The 23,020-nt window shown below is 56.7% G+C and overlaps 1 protein-coding gene across 2 annotated transcripts in view; it reads left to right on the forward strand.

The window, feature by feature from the left end:
- NOL4L (nucleolar protein 4 like) overlaps window positions 1-23,020 on the forward strand; it is a 130,241-nt gene that overhangs the window by 37,758 nt on the left and 69,463 nt on the right. Inside the window, exons 1-3 of one of the 2 annotated variants that reach the window (XM_032351000.1) lie at window positions 3,865-3,884; window positions 11,911-12,066; window positions 18,228-18,339. In XM_032351000.1, the coding sequence (XP_032206891.1) occupies window positions 11,995-12,066; window positions 18,228-18,339 (184 nt within the window). In that variant the 5' untranslated portion in view covers window positions 3,865-3,884; window positions 11,911-11,994. Of the gene's footprint in view, window positions 1-3,864; window positions 3,885-11,910; window positions 12,067-18,227; window positions 18,340-23,020 lie in introns of those variants that run through there. The other variant, XM_032350999.1, reaches the window with a different exon arrangement.

Consider the following 23,020-nt stretch of genomic DNA (forward strand, 5'->3'; position numbering starts at 1 on the left):
CCCTCAGTAGCTGTGGGGAGAAGGCTACTTCGATGACTCCTTGAGTTCTAAAGTTGTGGGACACCCACTATGTGCCAGATGATGGGATAACACAGTCCTTGGTCGTGCCCTTAATGTCCAGAAAGGGTTTACCGTTTTCCAAATGATAAGTGTTCTGAGGGGCGCGAACAGGGCCTGACATGGGATTTGGGGACTTGCTGTGTAAGTAGGCAGTTCAGAAGGAGCTGGTCCTGCCAAGACAAACGGCAAGGGCACTCCAGGCAGATGTAACAGTATGTGTGGGTAGGGGCGTGGGCGGGTCGTGGGGCAGGCTGGAGCAGTGAAGGGGGAGTGTGGCAGTGGACAAGGTCAATGGGGGCACCCTGAGGACTCTAGGGGTGCTCCCCTGAACCTCTGTTTCCTCATCTGCAAAAACAGGAACAATGACCTTAGCTGCCACAGCCCGCCAAGGCTCGGGCTAGGACGCAGGAGATTATGTATATGGGCTCTTAGCCTGGCGCTGGGCACAGGATGCCCCTGGCTAACTGAGATAGCCTGACTTGGATGGCGCTCCCTAAGTCTGAGGGCACAGCCCACTCCTCCTGGTCCCTTGGGGTGACGGCTCAGGGGCTTTGCATGCATTAGCTCCCAACAGCCCTGTGAGGTGGGGCTTTCACAGATAAGGAAACTGAGGCAGCGCCACTGGTCAGCTAATTATTTGTTACTATTTCCCTTATTCCTACTATGGGATACCCAAGGCCTGGCACAGAGCAGATCCCCTTGGAGCGTTTGTTGAATCAGTGAACACATCTGGAAAGGGGGTGCTGGGCAAGAGCAGGGAGCTCCAGGGGAGCTTCCTATCTGTGTGCATGTGTGTGAGCATCTCCACGACTGCGTGTGGTGGTGGGATTCCGAATGTGACTCCATTGACTCTCTCCGATGACTGAGCTCGAGGGACTGTGTCTGACAGTGTCTCACACTGGTCTCCTGGAGTCCTTGCCCAAATGTCCGGTGACTGTGGGGACTCTCTGTCAGAGTGACTGTGTGTGTGACTGTGTCAGACTGTATGTCACTGCCTACATATGTCTGTCTGGGCCCTCAGGGACACTTGGCACCCTTTCAGGGAGGGGTGGACTGGCAGGTCTGGAGGTGACTGTGGGGCGGGGCAGGACAGGCAGGTTCAGAGGTGAAGAGGGCAGAGCCCCATCCTCCCCCACCCAGCCCTGCCAGGCAGACAGGCAGATGGAAAAAACGTTCACACCCCGGGCAGGCGGGCGGGTGGCTGCCCCACCAAGGACTGCTCTGTGCACGGAAAACAAGTTCTTCTGGTATCAGCTCGAGTTTGGCAGGAAGTGGCTTTTGGGTGGCAGGAAGCTGGATTCAGCTCATATCAGCCCCGGCCGAGGGGCAGGAGAGCAGTTATCTGGGGTTAAACAGAGTCACCGAGAAGCGGGGCCCCAACGCCCTGTACCCGATAGAGCAGAGGGCACAGCCCACCCCTCCTGGTCATTTGGGATGATGGGTGGGGAGAGGGAGGCCTTGTAAAGAAGACCTGCTGCCTCTCACGTGCTACTAGGCCCCGGATCCCAGACGGAGCTCCTCCTCCACCTCCTGTGACCCCCATTTAGCAGATGTGCAGACTGAGACTCCGAGAGGCAGTGGCTGGCCTGAGGTCACCAAGACAAGTGGGGAGAAGAGGAGAAGGGAGACTGCAAGAAACGTGTAACTACCTAGAGACAAGAGAAAAACCAGGACAGAGAGCAAAGAGGAGAGGGGAGATGGGAACAGGACAGGGCAAGTAGTTGAAGGAATGCAGAGAATAATGAGACTAGGCCATGGGAAGATTTCTGGGGTGCCCACTGTGTGCCAGGTCCTCCCAGGAACATCACAGCTGACCTTCGGATCCTGATCCTGAACCCATTTCCTAGATAAGGGCAGTGAGACCCCCAGAGCCTTGCCAGCTTAGCCATACCTGGAATCTAGGTCTGATTCCAAAGCCCATTTTCCTTCAGCCCATGCCCCTGTGCTCGACTTCCAGGGAAGGGAAGCGACTGTAACTAAAAGGGGTGCCCAATCTGTTTTCCTGGGTATCCTGTTGCAGAATTCACCCGGTTGGCCCATGGAGAGTCAGGGTTCAAACCTGCGCAAAGTGGCTGCAGAAACCACGTGCTTAACCATGTGACGGCGTGTGCCAGAAGCAGGCAGAGAAAGCCAGGGTTCTGCCCTCAGGCTGGGACCCAGAAGGTCCAGTCGCTGATCTGAAGCCCCAGAGCTATACCTGGAGAGAAACCGAATCTCCCAACTCCCGGCCCTGGACACTCTCGGGCCCCTCCACTCAGCCCCCACTGGAGCCCCTAGGGAGTGGGCCACTGGTCCTTCTGTTCTCATCCCAAAAGCAGCACCCAAGCTGTTCCCTGGCTAGGATGCTGATTTGAAGCTCAGTTTGTATGTCGTTTGCACATTACTCAGTGCATGTCAGAAGGTACGAACATCTCCCTTCTCCAGAGAGAGCTGCTGGGCCCCCCTGCCCTCCTCCAGACAGCAAAAATGCCAGCCGGCTAGACAGGGAGCTGCGCCCTGGCCTCTGACAGCACCCGCCTGCTGCCGCCTCCCCCATTCCCTCCTGGAGCCAAATTTAGGCAGCTCTGCTACTGAGAGATGGGGAGAGCAGAGGCAGGAAACGGTGAGGTTGGAGGCAGCCCTGCCTTGGCCTGCACAGGGTGGGGTGGCCCCAGGGGTACCCCTGTCCCTAAAGCCCTTGGCCCAGCCTCCCCCTGTCCCTCCTCCCACAGGAATGCAGGCCAGGTTGGGGAACGCAGGGTTCTCAGCTGCAGCCCAGGGTGCTGGCTACTCTGGCTATGAGGGAGGAGGGAGAGATGGAGGGAGGGAGGAGGTCATGGCCAGGGCAGTGGGGAAGGGATCAGATAGCCTCCTCCAGCCCCAGACACCGGCTGCCACTGGGGACAGGAGCCTGTTCTGCTTCTCAGCACTTCCTGCCCCTCCTTCATGTGCCCACCGGAGATCTGATTCTGGGGTGGGGGCAGGAGGTACAGCTGGGCCTTTGGGGACTGAAGTCCCCCCAAAGGCTCCACCAGTCTGCTTCCTCCTTGGGCTAGACTTTAACCTTGGTGGTCTTGGTTTTTCTACCTGCGAAATGGAGAGGTTGGCCTAGAATGATTTCCAAGTGGCTACCCATGCCGAGAGCAAGGGTTTCTGGGAGGCGTGATAGAAATTAGGGATGTGGCAGTGGCTTTAGGCCTAGGAGCTTCTTAGATTTTTCAGGTAGGGCTCCTTACTGATGTGGGATGTGGGTGGGCTGAACAATGAAAGACCTGGGCTGGATTCCCGCCACTAGGAACCTGGGGGTGGAGTTAATAGTGCCCAGTAGCTGGGAGCATGGATCCTGGGGTCTGACTGCCTGGGTTTGAATCCCAGCTCTACCACTCACGACTGGGCAAGTTGCCTCAGTTTTCTGTGCCTCAGTTTCCTCACCTCTGAGATGGGGGTAATAAACCTCCCAGAGCTGCTGGGAAAGTGAAATGAGGCAGTGAATGTTTGGCACACATGAAGTGCACCACGATGCCAGCTACCAGTGTGACTGTTTTGTCTCCCTGAGCGTTTGGGAGGCCCGCGCTCCCCCCCTCCAGCTATAACGGATGTGGATGTGATGGGGAGGCGCTGTAGCTTGATGGTGAAATGGGCATCGGGATGGGGTTCAATTCTGCGTGACCCTGGGCAAATAGCCACACCCCACTGCGCCTTGGGCGGGGAACAGCAGAGGCTCCTACCACACAGGGTCTGTGAGGATTACACAGATCGGTCTTGGCACAGCGCCTGGCACATAGCGGGCGCTCCCTGAAGGGGAGCTGGCCAGATCGAATGGTACCGGCCCGCACAAAGGACAGGTGGGCAGCGTCCCCAGGGGGAGGGGGGGAAGGGGAGGAGGAGGGCGGGGGACGGGGCAGGCGCAGGGCAGGTGCGCGGGGAGTGGGAAGGCGGGGCTGGGAGAGGGGGAAAGCGAGGGCGGGCGCGCGGGCGCGCAGCAGGTGCGTGTGGAGTGGGCGGGGCCCCGCGCAGGCGGGGTCTCCAGGTGAGCGGACGCGCGCCTGGAGGCTGGTGACAGGGGGAGGCGCGCCGCCCTGGCCCACCGCCGGAAAGCGTCCCTGTGTCTTTAACGCCCTCCTCCCCGCGTCCCCCCCCGCCCCCTTTGTGCGCCCCCCCCCAAAGCAGGGCTGCAGCCGTGGAGCCGTCCCCCCTGCACTGACAGCTGGTATCTAATTACTGTGTGAGAATGGAAAGTCAGGCTGTCCCAGCTCCGGGGAGAGGGGATTAACGTCTCCTGCAGAATACACTTCCTCTGGTGGGTTGCCATGGTTACTCTCATTACCTGCCTGCCCGCGAGGAGCCCGCGCGAGCCGCTCCAGCAGGCCCTCCGAACCCGGGCCCGGCGCGCGCGCACCACCCCGCTCCTCCCCGCTTCTCCCCGCCCCTCCCGAACTAGGCGCACGCGCGTGCGCCCTGGGGGGAGCAGGAGCAGCCTCACCCCCCGCCCTGCGCCCCGCCCCCCGCCCGAGCAGCTGTCAGCGGCGCGCGCGGCCGGGCCAGCCCCTGCGCGCGCTGTCAACAGTCATTAGCGCGCGGGCCCTCCCCTCCCCCTCCAACTCTCCCTGACCCCCACCCTAGCGTTGGGTGGGGCCCGCACCTGGGGCCTCCGCTCGTTAGCGGGCCCCGCCGCCCGCCGCGGCCCCGGAGGGACCGGCCCGCAGGGCCTGCTTGGCTCAGGACCTCCCCCTTCCACCTAGAAGCCACCCCTCAGTGACCCCATTCCCTGTCCTTGGCCAAGGCTCCCGAGGGAGGCGGGTCCCTACAGTCCTGGAGCGTGCCCCTTCAGAGTAGTAACGACAGAGGTCATTTATGGGTGTCTCGCCCAGGGTGGGCGCTATGGGTGCCCCATTTGGGTTCCTGCAGCCATCCTGTCACATTGTGTCACCGCAACACAGGAGGAGACTGAGGCTCAGGCCAGCTGTTTGGCCAGGGTCAGGGCTGGATTGTCTTTAGGCCTATGACTTCACCCCTGGGGCACTTGTGCCTCGTGGACACCCCCAGGCCACAACCCCAGACAGGGCCCCTACCCTGTCCTGCCTGACAGTGCCCTTGGCTGCTCTCTCCCTCCCTTCAACTGGGGTCATTGCTCCCTCTCTTGCCAAAAGGGGGACACTTGGGGCTGCTACACCCCTTTCTCTTCCCACCCTCCCCCCATCCTTTCCAGATATTCCAGAGCTAACCAAAAAAAAAAAAAAAAAAAAAAGGGAAAGGAAAAAGAAAAAGAAATATTCAGAGCTATTGGAAGGATATGGCATCCCTCAAAGGTAGCGCTGTCATTGGGGGGCTGATCCCAGGCATCTTCCTGTGGCCCGGGGTATGCATTTCGGTCCCCAGCGTGATTTGAAAGAAGATGGAGGTTCAGCGAAGCAGAAAGGAGGTCTTGGAATATGTGAGGCCTGTTCCAGATGGCAGGTGCGCCGCGGTGGCGGCTCGGCACTAGCAGTTGGAGATTGTGCACAGGGGTGGAGAAGAGGCAGGTGCTACACTGAGTCCTCAGCGCCTTGTTTATGTATTTATTTATTTATCGGGGGTGTGGTCTCCTCCCTCGCCCATCCCAGCCTCCAGAGCTCATGGCAGCTATGGGTCCCAACATTCTGGTAAAGATCTCTGTTTTGGAGGGTGGTTTTTTTTTTTTTTTTTTTTTTGCCTGGTTTTGGTTTTGGTTTTCAGTGCACAGTAGGTAGTATTTATAACTGAGAGATATTCAAATGTTGTCCTTGTTCTATTTAGGCAATGCCCTCCCCTCAGTCACCCGACTCCCCGGCTTTACAAATGATGACCAGCTTTTCTTGGGGAGTCTAAGAAGGAAATTTCTGGATATTTGGGTGTGGGTCTTCCTTCTGGTTTTCTTCTTTTCGGTCCCTCAGCTCATTGTGGCTTATAAATTTCCTCTCCGCCTCCCTCCTTTCTCTCTAATAACCATTTGAGGGAGTCTGACTCCTCTCCTTGGGTCTTCTTCCAGCCCTACCGGGATCTGGAAGGAGACTTTGTAAGAAACCCCCCCAAAACTGGTACCTGCACCTGCAAAACCTCAGCCCTGCCTGAATGTATTACAGTGTGGCTTGAGAGGCAAGAGGAACAGCCACAGTTCCAGAAACTGGAAGTTGCATGCAGCTGATATTTGCAGTAACTTTGGCCTGTGATGGCAGCCACTTAGCGTACTGGCCCCGATAGGATGGAGAGACAGCTTCACATTTGCCTGAGCAATCAGCCCCCTGAAGTCCCGGGCTCCCACATAAGTGGTAGCCAAAGGTATGTCCTCCACTGATGGCAATCTTGTTGATTTTTATGCCTTATCAAGAGGTGGATCTGAAATGCACCAGAAAGGCACATCCTGAGGACTTTCTGTGTGGTTTCTTCCTCTGCCGTAGGAACCCAGTTGAGAAATGTCCCTGCTATTTAGCCACATCCTCTCAATCATGGCCTTGTCGTTGCTGGAAGGCATATGCTGCTAATATGGGGGGGTGGGGAGGTGGGGCTAACTGGCCCCCTGGTGGCCTGAACCGGTGAGCCCACCTTGATAAGTGTGTAACTTACTACCAGCAAGTGGCTTCAAAGTTCCAGCGGAACTGAAATCCATTAGCCATTGGACAGGGGTCTGTTTAATTGGGTTAGGGGGAAAACGGCAAAGTAGCTCACCTGAGGGAGGCCACCCTGGCAGAGACCTGTCTCATGACCTGGCCAGGTCTGCTCATCTCCCTCGTCTAGGCCTGCAGCCCTGGGGGGCACAATCCTGCTTGTGCTGAGTGCTCAGATCATTTGAGGAAACTGAGGAAGCCAGAAAAGACCGGTCAAGGGATGACCTGCTTAAGTATTAATTAACTTTGCCAGGGAGAACCTAAAAATCTGGTGTCAGGTTGCTGAGCACTCCTGCCCTTTCTTTCCATAATCTGCATTAAGTCACTGGGCAGGTGTTTTGAATTTATAGTAATGTTGCCCAGTAAGATTCTTTTGTTCCCACCATTAGAAAAATTGGCCTTCAGCTAAGGAGAAGAAAAATATTAATATTAATATTAATATTAATATATTAGGCCTAGAAGCACAGAGCAAGCATCTATTTAATGAGCCAACGAGTTACCTATCTATGGAGACATTCTAATCAGCAGTTCTCAAAATCCGGTGCATCTTAATCATCTGGGGGAAACCCTAGTAAAACCCCCAGAGAATGAGATTTGGTGGGTCTGAGGTGGGGGCCTGAGAATCTGCATTTCTATCCAGTTCCCAGGTGATGCCGACTCTGAAGGTCTAAGCACCACACTCTAGGACGGCCCTTCTAAATACTGTGAAACATGAGTAGTATGTAAACAGACATTTGGTGATTTCCTCAATAACTTGCAACCTGGCCTTTAGTTTGGAATCCAGATGGGCTGGTTTCAAGGAAGATGGTGATGTCCAGGAAAGGTAGTATGAAATTTTTAAAACTCCATGAAATTTTTACAGCTCTTGTCACGTCTGGTTTTGTTGGCCTGGGTCTGGCTGGCTGTTTTGGAGTTGGCTGGTTCAAAAGGATGTAGTGTGTTGCCATGACAATATTCTTCTCCAAGCAGGAAGGCCCCCGAGGTTGGTCCTGCACAACTGACCGTGTATTTCTGGTGGCTTTTCCCTTGGGGAGCTTCAGGGTTCCGATCCGTCACTCCTGGTTGGTGTTCCTCGGAATCTGGGGAGAGTCAGGAGGCTCTAGGCCCCCTCTTCACTCAGCCTATAGATGAAGTGAGCTTTCTTTGTCAAACCAAGGCCCAGCTTGCTTAGGGCCGTGGATCAGATTAAGCTAATTTGGGTACAAAGCAGAAGTGGTTGGCAGGGGCATCCCAAGGCCATGGGGAAGGTGCTTTCTGCTCCTTTAATTAGCAGCTCTTGCCTTGTAACACTGTGTGTGGATTCTCAGCTAAGGAAGGCATGCCTCTCCTGCAGCACTTAGCATGAAGGTTAGTATCTCCAAGGATGCCAGGCATGGCAGAGATGTCTGTCGCACGTGACTGCCGTGGGATCCCTTTGTTCTCTGCCCAGGGTTCTCCTTGAAGGACAGGCAGATATCCTGGTGTTCTTCCCTTAGGGTGTGGCACACATGGCGTCCAGGTGGCCACAGCTCACCAGAGGACAGTTCAAGGTGTGGCTCTGCAGACCTTGTGTGGTTTGCACTGGGGTTGCTACAAGCCCGCTCCTTTCCTGTGTACATCCCTGCAGCTGAGACAGACCAATTCGAGGACCCAGATTTGAACATCAGGGGAGATCACAGTAGATTTTCAAAGAGGGAGTTACTAAAAATGATCCCCTGAGAGTTTCTCTGGGATAATTTTATGGTCACATTGGACTAGGTGCAAAGCTGGTGGGTACCCATGTCTGCCTTCGAATGGAGATGGGAGGCTGGGACAGAGGCCCGGCCCTGGGCCATATATTTTGCTGTTTAATTTGGGTTGGTTAGTTACACGTTGGCTCTAGGAAAATTTATGTCAAGTTTGTGTGACAGCCTTCGTGTGTTACTTAGGAATTAAGCATCTTCTCTGATAGCGGGTATTACCTTGGGGGACCCGTGCTGTAACCTGAATGGATCGGAAGGGCAGGAGCTAAGAGCAGATTCCCTAAACCCAGAATGTCCAAATTCAGTGAGTCCAAAGGGAAGAGATGAACATTGATAAGCCAGATGCCTGACATACGCTCTTAACATAATCCTTGAAACAGCCAACTAGGACGTTTTAGGCCCATTTCCCAGGTGAGGAAACTTGAGATTCGAGAGGTCAAGAGGGCACCTGGCTGGCTCATTTGGTGGGGCCTGTGACTCTTGATCTCAAGGTTGTGAGTTTGAGCCCCACATTAGATGTAGAGATTATTTAAAAAAAAAAAAAAGTCAAGAAGTGACCTGCCCAAGGATACCAAGCTGGTTAGGGCACACTTCCCATCTCACCTACCTAAAATACTGTCTTTCATCAGATTTTCTTCTTTCTCTATTCCCAACCAAACTTGATCTCCCTTTTCCAGAAGCATCTGTGTTCTGGCTTGAAACAGTTTCATGAGCAGAGAGATCTAGTTGCTTTTAAGCAGTTAGACCCATTATTATGCCTCTAGATTAGGATGATCAAGACGTTGTGCAACGATTCACCCCGTTATACTTTTCTAAAATACATTTTTACAAAAGATTTTATTTATTTGTTTATTTATTTACTCACTTACTTACTTGGGAGAGGGAGTGTGCATGCCAGCTGGGGGTGGGAGAGGAGAGGGAGAGGGTCAAGCCGACTCCGCACAAAACACAGAGCCTGGTGCGGGGCTCAACCCCACCACCCAGAGACCACGACCTGAGCCTCCAGAGTCAGATGCTCAATGGCCTGAGCCTCCCAGACGCCCATAATATACTTTTTAAATTAAAGCTTAACAGACCTACAGAGAAATACACAGATTGTAAAGTGTTCAGATTAATGGCTTTTTATAAAATGAACCCACTGGTAGAACAACCACCCAGATTAAGAAATAAAAACCCAGTTACATTTTCATGCTTCCGATCCTTTTGTTAGTTTTTGCCAACGGGAACCTCTGGCTAGACTTATATTCTAACTGGGCTGTCACAATATTTGCCCCCCCCCCAACTCCGTCATGGCAGTATTGGAAGATCCCCTAAAATGCTGGGTAGTTACAAGTCAGCTAATGAGTCTGTTTGTCACTAGTGAGTCCTCTTTATAGATGGCCCAGGACTTCAAAGGGGACTTCAGACACCCCCCAGGAACGAGGTAATGGTAACTCCTGAGAGAGTTTAAGAACAGAAGAACAGCTTATCTCATAAGTGAAACTCAGGGAGGCTGAAGAATTTGCCCACAATCTCACATCAAGGAAGCAGGACCAATAGGCGGTGATTCCTACACAGTGTGCACACGCACGTGCACACACGCTCACCACCCCTCATGCATGTTATCTGAGAAGTCCCCATTGAAATGGATCCTGACTAGGAAGGAAGCCATTGGCAGGAGGGTCTGTACGGGGCTGGTGAGGTCACCCCCATGGAGGCTGCCTACTAGCTCTAGGACTTGGCTCCCTCACTTCAGATGCCCGTCTGCTCTCAAGGGGACCACTGGCAAAAAGACAGCCCTGTTCACCCATCATGGCATGTTGGGAAAGTTGCTGGATGAAACCAAACCCTGTCTATGGCCAGAATGTTCTGTGAGCAGGTGTCCCATTTAGCACCACCTCTCTTTTCCTTGGACTACAAAGACGGAGGTTCCAAACCTGCTCTGCCACTTACCAGCCCCTGTGCCACAGGCGAGTCCTGACCCTGACAACCTCCCAGGCTTGTTGCAACGTTCGGCCCTCTCAGAGCTGGGGGAAACTTTGCAAACGACAAGGCACTCTGTAATCATAATACTTATCCAGAAGGTCTTATGGGCCGGGCAGGCAGCTAAATGCTGCAAGGGTATCTCCTTTACTCCTCTCCGCAGCTTATATGAGAAAGGTGCTTCTGTTAGCCCCATTTTCCAGGTAAAGGACTTGAGGAGTAGAGAAGCAAAGTTACTGCTCCGGATCACACAACCACTTCAGTGATGGGCCCCATGCCGACCGAGGGAGAGTTGATGTCTAAGCGACCTTGCCTGCCTGCCGCTTACAAGCAGTCAGTCATTTGGTAGCTATTTTTTGAGCCTGTTAAGTATCAGGCATTGCTCTAGGTGTTAGGGAGGCTGCCTGAGCCCACAGACGAAGCCCACACCCTCCCAGAGCTGATGTTCTTGAGCCATGAGCAAGATCCTTTAGGAAAGAATTCTCTGGGATGTTTGTGTTTTTGGACACTTTTAGAGAGAAGCCCGCCTCCTTTCTCCCCAGTCCTCCCCCGACACACACACACACACACACACACACACACACACACACACACACCTGCTTGCTCTTCATTGTTGAAGCCCACCAGAGTTCTCCAATGAGGGAGATGATGGCTGAGAGCCGGGTGTCCCCGAGTCTGTCTCCGACGCCCTATGAATAAAGACCTCACCAAGCAGTCCACTCCCTGAGGGACCCCAAACTCATGCCCCAGCCTCATGCCCTGCCATTTCCCTGCTCCCACCCAGGGCCACTGGTGGGAGCATGGCAGGTGTCTGCCCAGCAGTAGGACCCCATCTCAGCCTCGGCGCACCTCCTCAGGGCCAGCAGACAGCACTCAGGCCAGCCTGATAAGAGGCTCAGGGGGCCCCCTTGCTCACGAGGCCCTGCCACCTCCACGTGGCCTTGTGTCTGTTATTCTCTGTATCTCCAGACACAAAGGGCCTGGGTCTGTTGCGGGCGCTCAGCTGCCAGAGCGGGGAGGGTGGGCAGGGGTGACGAGCTTTTCAGAAAGGCCAGGGTAGAGGCAGGAGTCACCCAGGTGATCCAAGCCGTTCCCCGGGGACCCTAGCCCAGGACCACAGTGGAAGGTTGCTGCTAATTGGCGAGCCCCTGATGGGCTACATCTACTTAGCACCCCCCTCCCCAGAGACTTCCAGGATGGTCTTGGCACAGCATGTGATGCGAGAGCTCCCCGCCTGAGTCTGGCACAATCTGTCTGAAATTGTGAACATGGAGCCTCTTGGTTTTTTAATTTGTAGTTTCGTTGTTGTCGTTCCCTGCTCATTGTTTCTGGGAGATTGGTATCGGTGGCTACCCTGACTCTGGTGCCCCCAGCCCTGGGGCCCTCTCAGCAGGCTCCTTCCACGCCCCCGGCCCTCTAGACCTACCACTGGAGGCCTTGTGGGTCAGGGAGCAGCACCGTCCCTGCCCCCGCCCCCCCGCCCCGACCCTTTGCCAGGCCTCAGGGCCCAGCTCTCGCCCCGCCATCATCCCCGCCACTGACACAGCTTGTCCGCCCTGTCGCAGGGGGCAGATGGCCTGTCGGAGCCGGAGGGCATCTCTCTGAAGCGGGTCGCTGTGGTGGAAGATTTCTTTGACATCATCTACTCGATGCACGTGGAGAGCTCGGCGGAGCCAGGCAAAGCCCCCAAGCACGCTGGGCAGAAGAAAACCTACCGAGCGGTGAGATGTCTGTCTCTGGGCCTCTGTGGGCAGCCCCGGGCCTTGGCAGGAGGCCACGGGCTCCACACATGTTGGGCGGGGGCAGGGCAGGGAGCTGAGGCGTGATGAAACGGCCTTTGGGGACCCAGGGGGGCACAGGGCAAGGGCACGGCAGCCAGAGATGGCTCAAGGGGGGCGAGGGGGCGGGTTCTGTGGTCTGAGCACAAAGGAGAAGCAGGTTGAAGGGGTGAGGGAGGGAAGGCAAGGGATGAGGGCAGGAGCAAAGCCCTCCTCTTCCCAGTTTCTGCTTCACTTGTTCCCTCCCCCCAGCCCCCTGCAGCCGGCTCTGGGACTGTGGGGGTAGGGGTGGCCGGATAACAAGGCTCGAAAGAGCGAATGCTTCCATGGCATTTACCATGTGCCAGGCCTGCCCTAAATGCTTCCTGAGTGTGTGAGTTCATTCTATTCCCTACCCCGGTGTGAAGTCCGGACTGGAAGTTCCCCAGGGGAAGTCTGGGGACATGGGCCCCGCCTCCAGGGAGATCACAATTCGACGTGGGGTGGGGAGGCTGAGAGCAAAACCAAGACATGAGAACCAGAAATGTCTCCAAGACTAGCTTTGAGGGAACAAGAACCCCCAGGGCATTCCGCAAAGGCGTCTCTAGACACTGACGTTCAGTGCTAAACCAGGGGGCGCTTCATGGAGAAGATGGCATATAAGCTGGCATTCTAAGCTTGGGTAGGCAGAAGGGAGCTGAGACGGTGGGAAACGTCACACATGGGGAGGTAGAAGAGACGGGGGCCAGAGCAGAAGGGTCCTACCTGGGTTCTGTTCCCATCCCCCTGTTCACTGCCATTGCCACGACTCAGGCAGAGCTCTGACCCCGGGACCCACCACTAAGTCAGTAAAGCCAAGCACTCTGACCACTAAACCAGTAAAGCCAAACATCTTTTGGGATGGAGGCACTATGGTCCCATTTTGCAGTTAAGGAAACCAAGGCCTGAAAGTTGATCTACCTGTCTAAGGTCACATAGCACTTCAGTGGCCGTCAGCTGGTATCCTCTTGTCTCCTCTGTGTTGACGCTCTCTCTCTGGCTTCTTAGAGAACTGCCCCTCTCACCAGCCTTCCCAACCCAACGCAGCTGTGAACTCCAACCCCATCCCCACCCCAACCCCCAAGGTCTTCCTATAAATAGCCTTGGACTGCTGTGGAGGTGGCCTGTATATTTTCCCATATGGTCTTGTTTTTTTTAAATTCCAACCATCTGGTTTGTCCTTGTCCCCAGAAGGTGGCCTTTGCCCTAAATGAGTCTTATGGATGGACCCATGTGCCCAAGAACCTCAGAAGATGAGGGGCTGGGCTGAGGGAGGCTGGAGATGATTCTACCACCCACCCTCCCCATCCTGTTTCTCAGTGCATGTGTGATGGAACAGGGAATCCTGAAGGTCTTCCCCCCAGAGGGTCATAGATGAAGGGAGAGACGCCTGAGCCAGAGCCTTTGTGGCCCCTTGGTATTCATGAGACGTAGCACATCTTCTCAGTGTTCAGTCATGCCGGTGCTGGGCAGTCTAGCACCTCCCGGCCGCAGCCCTCTGAGCCTTCACGTGGACCAAGGGTGCATATATGAAGCCGGGGCTCCTGTGTTCTCCATTTTACAGATGAGGAGACTGAGGCTCAGAGGGACACATAATCTGCCTTGAGGTCACCCTACTGGTGTTCAGAGCTAGGCTGCTGGCCCCAGAGCCCATGCCCTGGCCACCTCCCAGTCCTGCCTCTCTATAAACCCCCCTGTGGTCAGCTAGTAAGCCCGATGACTTGCTGTTGTCAAGGTAAATGGGCTTGGGCCAGCCAGACCACGTGATTTCCCTGGTCTCCTTGATGACCAGCACCTAGCCTCGTGCCACAGGCACTCCCAGGGTATTTATTTACTTAATAATTTTAAGCTTTATTCATTTGAGAGAGAAAGAGAGAATGAGTGGAGGAGGGGAGGGCCAGAGGAGAGGATCTCAAACAACTCCCTCGTAAGCGAGGAGCCCTGAGCCTGAGCCCTGATGCCGGGCTCCATCTCACAACCCTCAGGTCATGACCTGAGCCCAGAGTCAGAGGCTTAACACACTGGGCCACTGAGGGCCCCCTCTCTGGGTATTTCGGAAGGCAGGGTCTGCAGCCTGGGTGCTGTAGAGAAGGCAGGGCTGGACTGGTCCCACCAGCCTCTGTGTCCCTGGGCCAAGCGGACGTCCAGCCCTTTGCTCTGCACTTCCTGGCTTCTTGTCCATATGCCCGCCGCGTGCCCCACTTCCCGCTGCCCAGCCTGGAGCTGGCACATGACTGGCAGCGGGCCAGCTGGGCTGCGCACAGAGCTGGAATTTCAGCAGCAGGGCCAAGGCTGAGTGGAGCAGGCCAGGGCCCTCCTGCCGTGGGTGTGAAGGCCAAGGGGGCTGCTGCACCTCCCTCCTACCCGGTGTGCCTCCTCTCCCTTCCCCCTCCTCTTCCCCATCTGTCACCCTTCTCTTGCCACCCTTTTCCTTTTTTGGGGGTGGGGGTGGTGCCTGGAGGCTTTTGTCCCCCTTCTTTTCATCTGATCCCATTTTCCTCAACCCAGGCCTAGCTCTTCAGTCCCACCCTGCCCGCCTGGGAAAGAGCCCCCAAGGAAACTCTGTGCCGCGACGGCCGCAGAGAGGCTGAGCCCGGCACCGTGGGGTTTGCATCGGGCCCCTGGCTGCGGGTTTTTGGACTTTTCTCTGTGTGTTTTGCCAGACCTGAATCCTGGGACTGCCTTGCCATCTCTAGGCCACTGGGGGCCTTCCAGATTCTTACAGGCCTGAGGTGCCTGCAGGAAACAGGGGCTGGAAGGGAGATGGGCAGACTTGTTCAAGGGCATTAAAGGAGGCACATTCTTCTGTGGGAAAAGGAAGCTTCTGGCACCCACCACTATCCAGTAGTAGATCAGAGAGAGCAGGTAATGAGCTTTCTGAAACTGAGGGTATGAGCCAGGGAGAGATGGCCATTTACAATGGGTAATGCAGGGGATTCCCATTAGGGGCAGGAAGTCCCTGCCGTACTTTGCCTCTGATGCAGTGTGACCAGGCGACCCAGAGGATCCCCAGGGGGGACTTGCCCCCGCCCGCAGGGTCTGGGGAGGGTTCCAGGTGGTTCTACAAATTCCCTGATCCTACACAGAGGACAGGTCCTTTTTCAAGGGGCTTATTTTGGAGTCTGTACCCATCTGGGTTGGAGCAAGCTCCTTGCTTCCTTCCTCTCTCCCGGGGTGCTGGTAGGCTGGGCCGAGCGGCAGAGTCTGGATCTGGCCGCCCAGACCACATTGGAGTTGGGGCCAGATGTGGTCAGCAGCTGCTCCAGGCCCACCACGTGCTAATCCACCGCAGGGCAGCAGGAGGATCTTGTAAAGTGGTGCAAATCCCCCCAATTGGCCTCATCTGTCCTTGTCGGCCCTGGAGCTAGGGAGCGAAAATGGGGCCTTACAAGTCAACGACTCTGCAAATAGCTTCTGCTCTCCCTGCCCGTGAAATCTCCCTTCAGTTTTACCACCGGGAAAAACGCGAAAGGTCTCAGTGTCCAGGCAGGAGGCCCCAAGTGCAAGGCAGCAGGCTGCTGGGGGAAGCGGGGTGGGGGCAGGGGTCCTGGGGCTTCCCTTCCTCGCACACAGCAGCTCCGTCTTTACCTGTTTCACATTTTGGCTTCACACAAGAGACTATTTCCAGATCTGTGTCCGGAGCTCCAAAACTATCCGGAAACCAGCCGCCAACTGACGAGGGAGGGCGTAAGCGAGGATTGTCCTCCTCCTCCTTTCAGCTCGTCCTGGGGGCCTGTGGCCTTGGACCTCTGTGTGGTCGAACAGGAATGGAGGTCCCATTTCTTATGTGGACAAGCCAGGAGAGTGAAGGCTGAAGGCCCCATGGGGCCCTTCCTCCATGCCGGCCTCTACGGCAGCATGGAGCTGGGCAGGCCTCTGCCCCCCCAGCTGACTCCCCCCACTCACCCCCCACAGCTGTTCACGAGGCTGCAGACCTTCCAGCCCCCCAGGGCAGGGCTTCCAAGGGCTTCTCCCCCAGCCTTCTCCAGTCCACCCCACCTGCTCCTGTGCAGCCGGAAGCCACATGCCCAGTGCTCCCTGCCCCGTGGCCCGCCAGCCAGCTTGGCACACTGCTGGGATCCCTGCCAAGGCCAGGAGAGCTGGGGCTGTCACTCTGGCCCCTGGGCCGGGCCCTCTCTGGGAACTGCCCCTGGATCCTCCTCGGCGGGTCAGGTGGCAAGTGGGGCCTCTGCCCGTGCTGCCGGCCACCCTTTCCAGAGCGGCCAGGCCAGGAAGGGCTTCCTTGAGCACTGGAGAAATGATTTCTCTGCCCAGCAGCCGGTGAGCTCTGCAGAGCGAAGTCAGGCTGTTCCTATGGCAGCAACTTCCCTCCTTTCCCAGCGGACTGTGACGCTCCTCCCCCAGGTCCTCAACTCATCCCGGAGGTCTGACCTGGGACGCCACACCTTGCTGTGCCTCGGTGGCGGCGGCAGGGCTCACCTGTTTGCCCAGCTCAGCCAAGGTCCTGCTCTTTGCCTGGCAGACACCCTGCACCCTTGCCCCTTTACTCCTGCCGCTATCGGCCCTTCAGGCCCAAAGGCCTGAGAGGGACATGCCACCCCTGAGACTTCCAGGCAGGTTGGGCTGGGAATGAAGATGTCTCTGTGTGTGGCAGGAAAGCCCCCATCCCGGAGCCCTTAGACCTGAGGAGGACGGGCCGCCTGCCCTCCCATCCACCAGCTCCAATCAGAGCGTAGGGCTTTGCCCTTGTCCCTGACCTCCAGAGGAAGGCAATCAGACAGGGAATTTGGAAGGGAGATAACTCATCAAGGAGCCTGCCTGCTCCGCAGAGCATCAAATCAGCTGAGAAATAACAATTGTGTCACCAAAATTAACTCTGCCTTTGCAGCCGGCCACCAAGCAGGGGTGGCCCCCGAGCTCCACAGACCAGCTGAGCTGAGGGCACAGCCTGAGCTGGTCCTCTGAGGGCCTGGCCATAGCCCTGGGACCCTGCCCCGCCCTCCCGCCCTCCCTCCCCAGTCCCGGCCCCCCATCCACTCCGCCCTACCCTGCTCCACCTCCTGACCACTACAGAGATGGCACAGGGCCCTCGTGCATCCCAAAGGAGCAGACCTTGTGCTGTCCTGGAGAGCAGTCCCCTCCCTCCATGGGCTGACCAGAGGCCTCTGCCAACTTTCCCTGGCTGGGCTGCAGGGAGGATGGTGGAATGCTGGGGTGATGCTGCCCCTTAGTGGAGAGGAGCGGGACGGCCTGGGCTCTGGGAAATGGGCGAAAACCAGCAACTGGGCAACTACCAGTCTCAGCCAGCGAACCCAGGCCTAAGAGGCCACCAAACCAGGGCAAGAACGTTTCCCGAAACCCAGAGCAAGAGGGTACATCTGGGCTTCTGGGCCCACACCCCCTCCTCCACTCCCAGCCTGTTTCTTGTATTCCCTCCCACCTACTTCTCCTCCCATCCCGAGTCCCTGGCTAGGTGAGGCCCCCTGGAGGCAGTCCTGGCTCGGTGTGTCCTGGAGCATTGGCTTTGGTCTGCCACTGCCTCTAACAAGCTGTGTGGCCTTAGGCAAGTAAGTCGACCTCTCTGGGCCCTGTGACCTCACCTGGAACGTGGACATCCTTAACAGCATTTCCAGTTTGAAAATTTGTCATCAGACGCTCACAGCGCTCCCTAAAATGTTCTCAATCTGTGAATGACTGCAGGAAAGACCTTTTTAGAACCTCGGGCTCCGTCCATAGGCCCAGAGCTGGTAAATTCATGGGTCTCGGTTTATCCATCCGTAAGAATGGAAATTGTTTCACCCTCCCCTAGAGCAATGTTCATATACTCATTTTTCAGCAGCAACAATTAAATGCTCTGAGAAGAGTATTACTTATTAAAACATAGGTTAGATAGCTTTCTCAATTTCTAACTCTTTTATTCAACATTTTTTTTAAAAAGTGGTTTTCCATAAGACTACTAACTCATTTCCATGGCTAAGAACTGAGGACACCTGCTCCTTGCTCCTCGAATCCCTTCCCTTTCTTCAAGGGCCAAGCATCTGCCACCAGCACACAGATCTTGGTGACCTGGTGACCAGGCGGCCTCCCCCGGTCCCATATAATGAGCAAAGCTTTTCTGTCCTCAGATTGCGGAGACCTATGCCTTCCTCCCGCGAGAGGCCGTGACCCGGTTCCTGATGAGCTGCACCGAGTGTCAGAAGAGAATGCACTTTAACTCCAACGGCCTGGAGCCCAAAGGTAGGGGAGGAGGCAGGGGATGCTGGTGGCTCTGGGATGCTGTGCAGGGAGAGGCCCTCCCACCAGCAGGGCCCGCCCCTTGCTGGCACAGACAGAAAAGTGCATGGCCAGTGGTTGTCACAATTCCCAGAGGCCAGTGTGGGTCCCTGCCCAAAGACCCTCATTATTTTTGGTGTTGTTGTTTCTTAACTGTAAGAAAAATGTCAAGTTTCCTTGAAAAGCAAATGGTACGTTCCTACTGCCCATCAAGACCCTCTTCTCCTACTGAGGTTCCTGATGGAAACAGATCATCTCGCCCTCTTCCCTAAGTTCCTTCACTCTTGTCACCCAGACCTCGCCCTGAGCGGTGTCCTCATGGGTCTGGTCGCACTGACCGGTCTGTGAGCTCTCAGGAGACAGGGGTACGCCTCTCGCCACCTGTGCCTTTTTACCCTCGAGCCCCACACCTACCGATAGGAGGTCCTCCCTGAGTGTTCCTTCCCTCCCCACAAACAACCAGGGAATCTGTGGGGATTACTTAGAATTTAAATGCCCGGAGCACTTGTGACCAGCTGAAGTGGGTCCCTTGGACAGATAGATGTCCATACCCTCCAAATCAACAAAGCTCAAATAGATGACGACAAAGAAATCATAGCGTAGGTATCAGGTGGGGTGTTTTTCTGTTTTGTTTTGTTTTGTTGTGGGTTTTTTGGGTGGTCTCCAATGCCCGTGAGTGACTGACACCAGCTGACAGACCAAATCCGGAAACCTTCCCATCTGTGGGGTCATCAGGCCACGGGTACATGGGTGGCTTCTAAAGCCTGTGGGATGGGAACAAGTGTGGCTTATACCTCGTAAATGCTGGGTTCCTGGTTTAAGAGCAGAGCCCCCCCAGGCCACACTTGGGTTTGAATCCCAGCTCTGCCACTCGGCAGCGGTGTGTCCCGAACAAGCGATTTCAGCTCTCTGAGTCTCGGTTTCCTCATCCATGCGTAGAGTTAATCGTGGTGCCTACTTCAGGGGACCCCTGGGGTTTGAGGGTTCAACCCCATACCTGGCACGGGGTTCACGCAGGAGGAGGGAGCTGGGGCTGTTGCAAGGCTGCCAATGCCTCGGAGCTCCCCCCACTACCCCCAAGCCCTGGGCCAAGAGGATATTTGGTATTTGGTGCTTGCAAATAGGCCGGGAGGGCTTTCCCTGCTGCACCCCCACCCTGTCAGGGTCTGGGTCCCCATGCGCGTGCCCTGCTGGTGGCTGCCTGTCCCTTCCTGTTCTGGCCTAACCGTTTCCATAGCAACTGGCGGAGTCAGACACTAAAGCGCTAGCTGCTAGCCTAGAGGAACGGAGGCGAGGCGAGGCCACGAGGGGCCTGCTTTGTGGGCTGCTCTGGGGTGTCCGCAGGCTCCCTCTGTTGTGCTGCTGCCAGGGTGGAAGACGACTGTCACCTCCCCCACTCCTCAGTGATGGTGGCCAGGTCTCTGGGGTGGCAGCTCCACTCCTTCTCATCCATGGGCTCTGGCCTGGCCGGGGGGGGGGGGGGGGGGGGCAGCCTGTCTCTTCTTTGAGCTGCCCCCACCGTTCCCACCCCCGCCCCAGAGGAGGAGGAGGAGGAGGGACGGGAGGGATTGGCGGGGTGGAGGGGGGGTTGGGGCAGAGAGAATGAGAGAGAGAGAGAGAATGTGAGCACTTCCCTCCAGGAGGGAGCCTCCTGGAATTTCAACCAGCTCTGTGGGCTCTGCAGAGGAACCTCTCTTTCCAGGGTTTTGTTCCAGGCCGGTTAGGGCCGGAGAGCAGGCAGTGCAAAGCTTTCGGGGATGTCCTTGCTGGCGGCAGACAGAATGCTGCTTCTCGGGCCCCAGGTGCACCGCTTCCCCCACAAGGAGGAGGAGACACTGAGGGAGTTGGAGACAGTGTGGCCCATGGCAAAGTACGGTGGGGGGCATCCAGCTGGCCTGGCTGTGGCACCCGGTTGCTGCTGAGTATCCCATGGCAGGCTGGGGACCTCTCTTCATAATAGCTTCCACGATCCTATGAGGGATCTGTCCCAGCTTGTAGCCGAGGAAATGAGGCACAGACGAGTGTCACGGTGAAATCAGTTGTCCAAGCTCCTCCAGAAGACAGGAGAACTTATTTTATCATCAGCAAAATGGGAGGAATGCCTGCCTCTCTGAGTTGAATTAAAGGAGCCCATTCTGGAGGGCGCCTGGTGCAGCAGGCACGTGGGAAACACCAGCCTGTTTCCCCCTGCCCTCTGTGCCCGGTGTCCAGACACAAGAATGCCAGTGTTCAGGGGCTCCACAGGGAGATAGCTGATCAACCACCCCACCTAGGTGAACACCCTGGGTACGCAACCTGGATGCTGGGCAAAAAGGAAGTGCTTGCTTTCTGGAAGCTGCTAGTGGAGAGCCTCAGAGTCTAAAAGGCTCCCCTGTCTGCTTAATGGCCAGAGGCATTAGCTGCCCGGGCTACCCTCACCAGCTGGCAGGGTGTCCCTTCCCCTACCCGAGCTGAGAGCTTGCAGATCTGATTTCCTTCCACCATACTGGCCTCTCAGGGTGCGGCCATACTGCTTGCTCTTTCCTAGGCACCCCTGCCATGCCAGCCGCCCCCCTCCTTCTTCTGCCCCAGGCCCCAGACCCCGGCCGTGTTCCTGTCCCAGGAAGGGGGGGGGGCAGGAGGGGGACAGGGAACAGGATGGAGACTTCTCGAGGGGCTGTTGGGAAAATGCCTGGCTTCCTGGCCTCGTGTTAAAAAGAAAGAGAGGAAGCAAAGCAGCCTCCCCTGCTCAGCAGTTTGTCCCCGGCGGAGCGTGGGGGCCTGGACAGTCCCGTGCCCTCCCCCAGCGCCAGGAGCAGAAACAAAGGAGGCTGCTGAGGATCAGGAAGTCCAAGGATGGGAAATTCCAGGGCCTCCCGGCTCCACGCTCCTTTTCCACAGCCCTGAGTGAGTCCAGGCATAGAGAGCACAGAGGGTGAGAACCGGGTGTGCCCTCAGACCAGCCCTAGCTCCTGGGGAAAGGGGCCTCTGCAGACACACTCCGGTTCCTCTGAGGTGACAAAATATACATTGCATGGCAACAAACCAGGATTAGCAGTGGGCCACCAAGTTATCTACAGCAGGGACCCTCCCTCAGAGACAGAATCATCCACTCCGGTGGTGGTTCCTTCGCACCAGGCCCAGACTGCTCTACTTCCAACCCCCTCTGTGCCTAGCCCCCCAGATCCTGTCCTCCCCTCAGGCGACTCCATTCCAGCTGCTTCCTTTGCCCCTGCAGTCTTTCCCATTTCGGCCAGGTTGCTGGCCTGGCCTGGCCCAGTTTTCGTACTCGCTTGCTGTACCACCCGAGGAGGGTGCCGCCTCTGAAAGATGGGGGTACTCATACTAGTACCCGCCTTCTGGAGCAGGAGGGTCTGCGTGGAACTCCTGAGGAGTGCTGAGTAGCTGCTGGCTAGGTGATTGAACACTGTTCAGATCCTCTCTCCGCAAAGCCGTCTTGAGCTATTCCAGAGCCCTCTGAGTTCTTCCTCCCCTGAGCTCTAATAGACTGGCCATCAGTTCCCCCCGCGGAGAGCATGGCTTGTGCCTACAGGGTCCCCCCACCTGCCCCACCCCGAATGCACACACAGCAGTGCTCCTTCAGTACTTGCTGGTCTGCTGACTCACATCCCTAGGACAGAGGCTTTCTAGCACCCCCTGAGCCAGCCCCAGGCCCCACATCTGTTTCCAGATCTGAACACCCCCACAGTCTGGTGGCTCTCATGGCTCTTCTGGGCCCTCCTGATGCCCACACACTTGAACACCCAGCCTCGCCTGGAAGACTGGCCACTGGCCCTGGGAGCCACGGGGGTCCCTGGACTGAGTTCTTCCATTCTATAGGTGAAAGCTCCCGAGAACTGCCCCCATGTGCTCCACCTGGAGGGGCGAGGCCCGCTGCCTCCCTTGAAGCTTGCCTTGATGGGTGCATGCCATTGGAGCCTAGCGGTAGAGGTCAGCGCTTGGCTTGGCCTGGCTCCAGACGCCCCATCACTGATTATTTCCAGGGCCCGTAAACCCAGGGCTAGCTCTTGGGCTGGTTTCATTTGTCCCTGGCAAAGAGTGTTGAGATATCTCTTTGAGAGGTTCCTCTGCCTCTCTCCCCAGCCACTTGCTGGATCATGGCGGCCCTGTGACCCCTGCGAACGCCCACCGCCCCAGCGTGGCTCAGGCATGGCCACTCTGTGTGTTGACCATAGCGGGGACCGGCCTGTCTTCACAGAGCCCAAGGAAGCCGCTGCTAGTCACCTTAGATTCTGCCCAGACTGGCATGCGTCTGTCCTGTGAGCACAGGACCCCTTAGGGCTCCCGCTGGCCCCTGCTCCTCGCCTCCTTTCTACCAAGCGGATCCTCTTCACGGGAGCCGAACCTCCAGAACCCTGGGGCTCCCCACGGCCCCAAAACTTGGGGTTCTCCCGCGGTCCCACCACCAGCTCCCAGCACCTTCCCTCACCCGGAATGCCCCCTGCCCGCCGGAACTCTCACTTCTGGAGGCGCAGGCGGGAGCATTTCACTGCACCTGGGTCTCAGTGGGGGTGTATGTGTGTCTGTGTGTGTGCGCGCGTCTGTGTGTGTGTGTGTGTGTGCGCGCGCGCGCGCGTCTGTGTGTGTGTGTGTGTGCGCGTGCTCAGGGGAGCCTGGCTCCTGGTCTCGAGCCCTCCTAGCTTGC

The sequence above is a fragment of the Mustela erminea genome, chromosome 7, assembly GCF_009829155.1.
Source record: "Mustela erminea isolate mMusErm1 chromosome 7, mMusErm1.Pri, whole genome shotgun sequence".
NCBI classification, from domain to species: domain Eukaryota; kingdom Metazoa; phylum Chordata; class Mammalia; order Carnivora; family Mustelidae; genus Mustela; species Mustela erminea.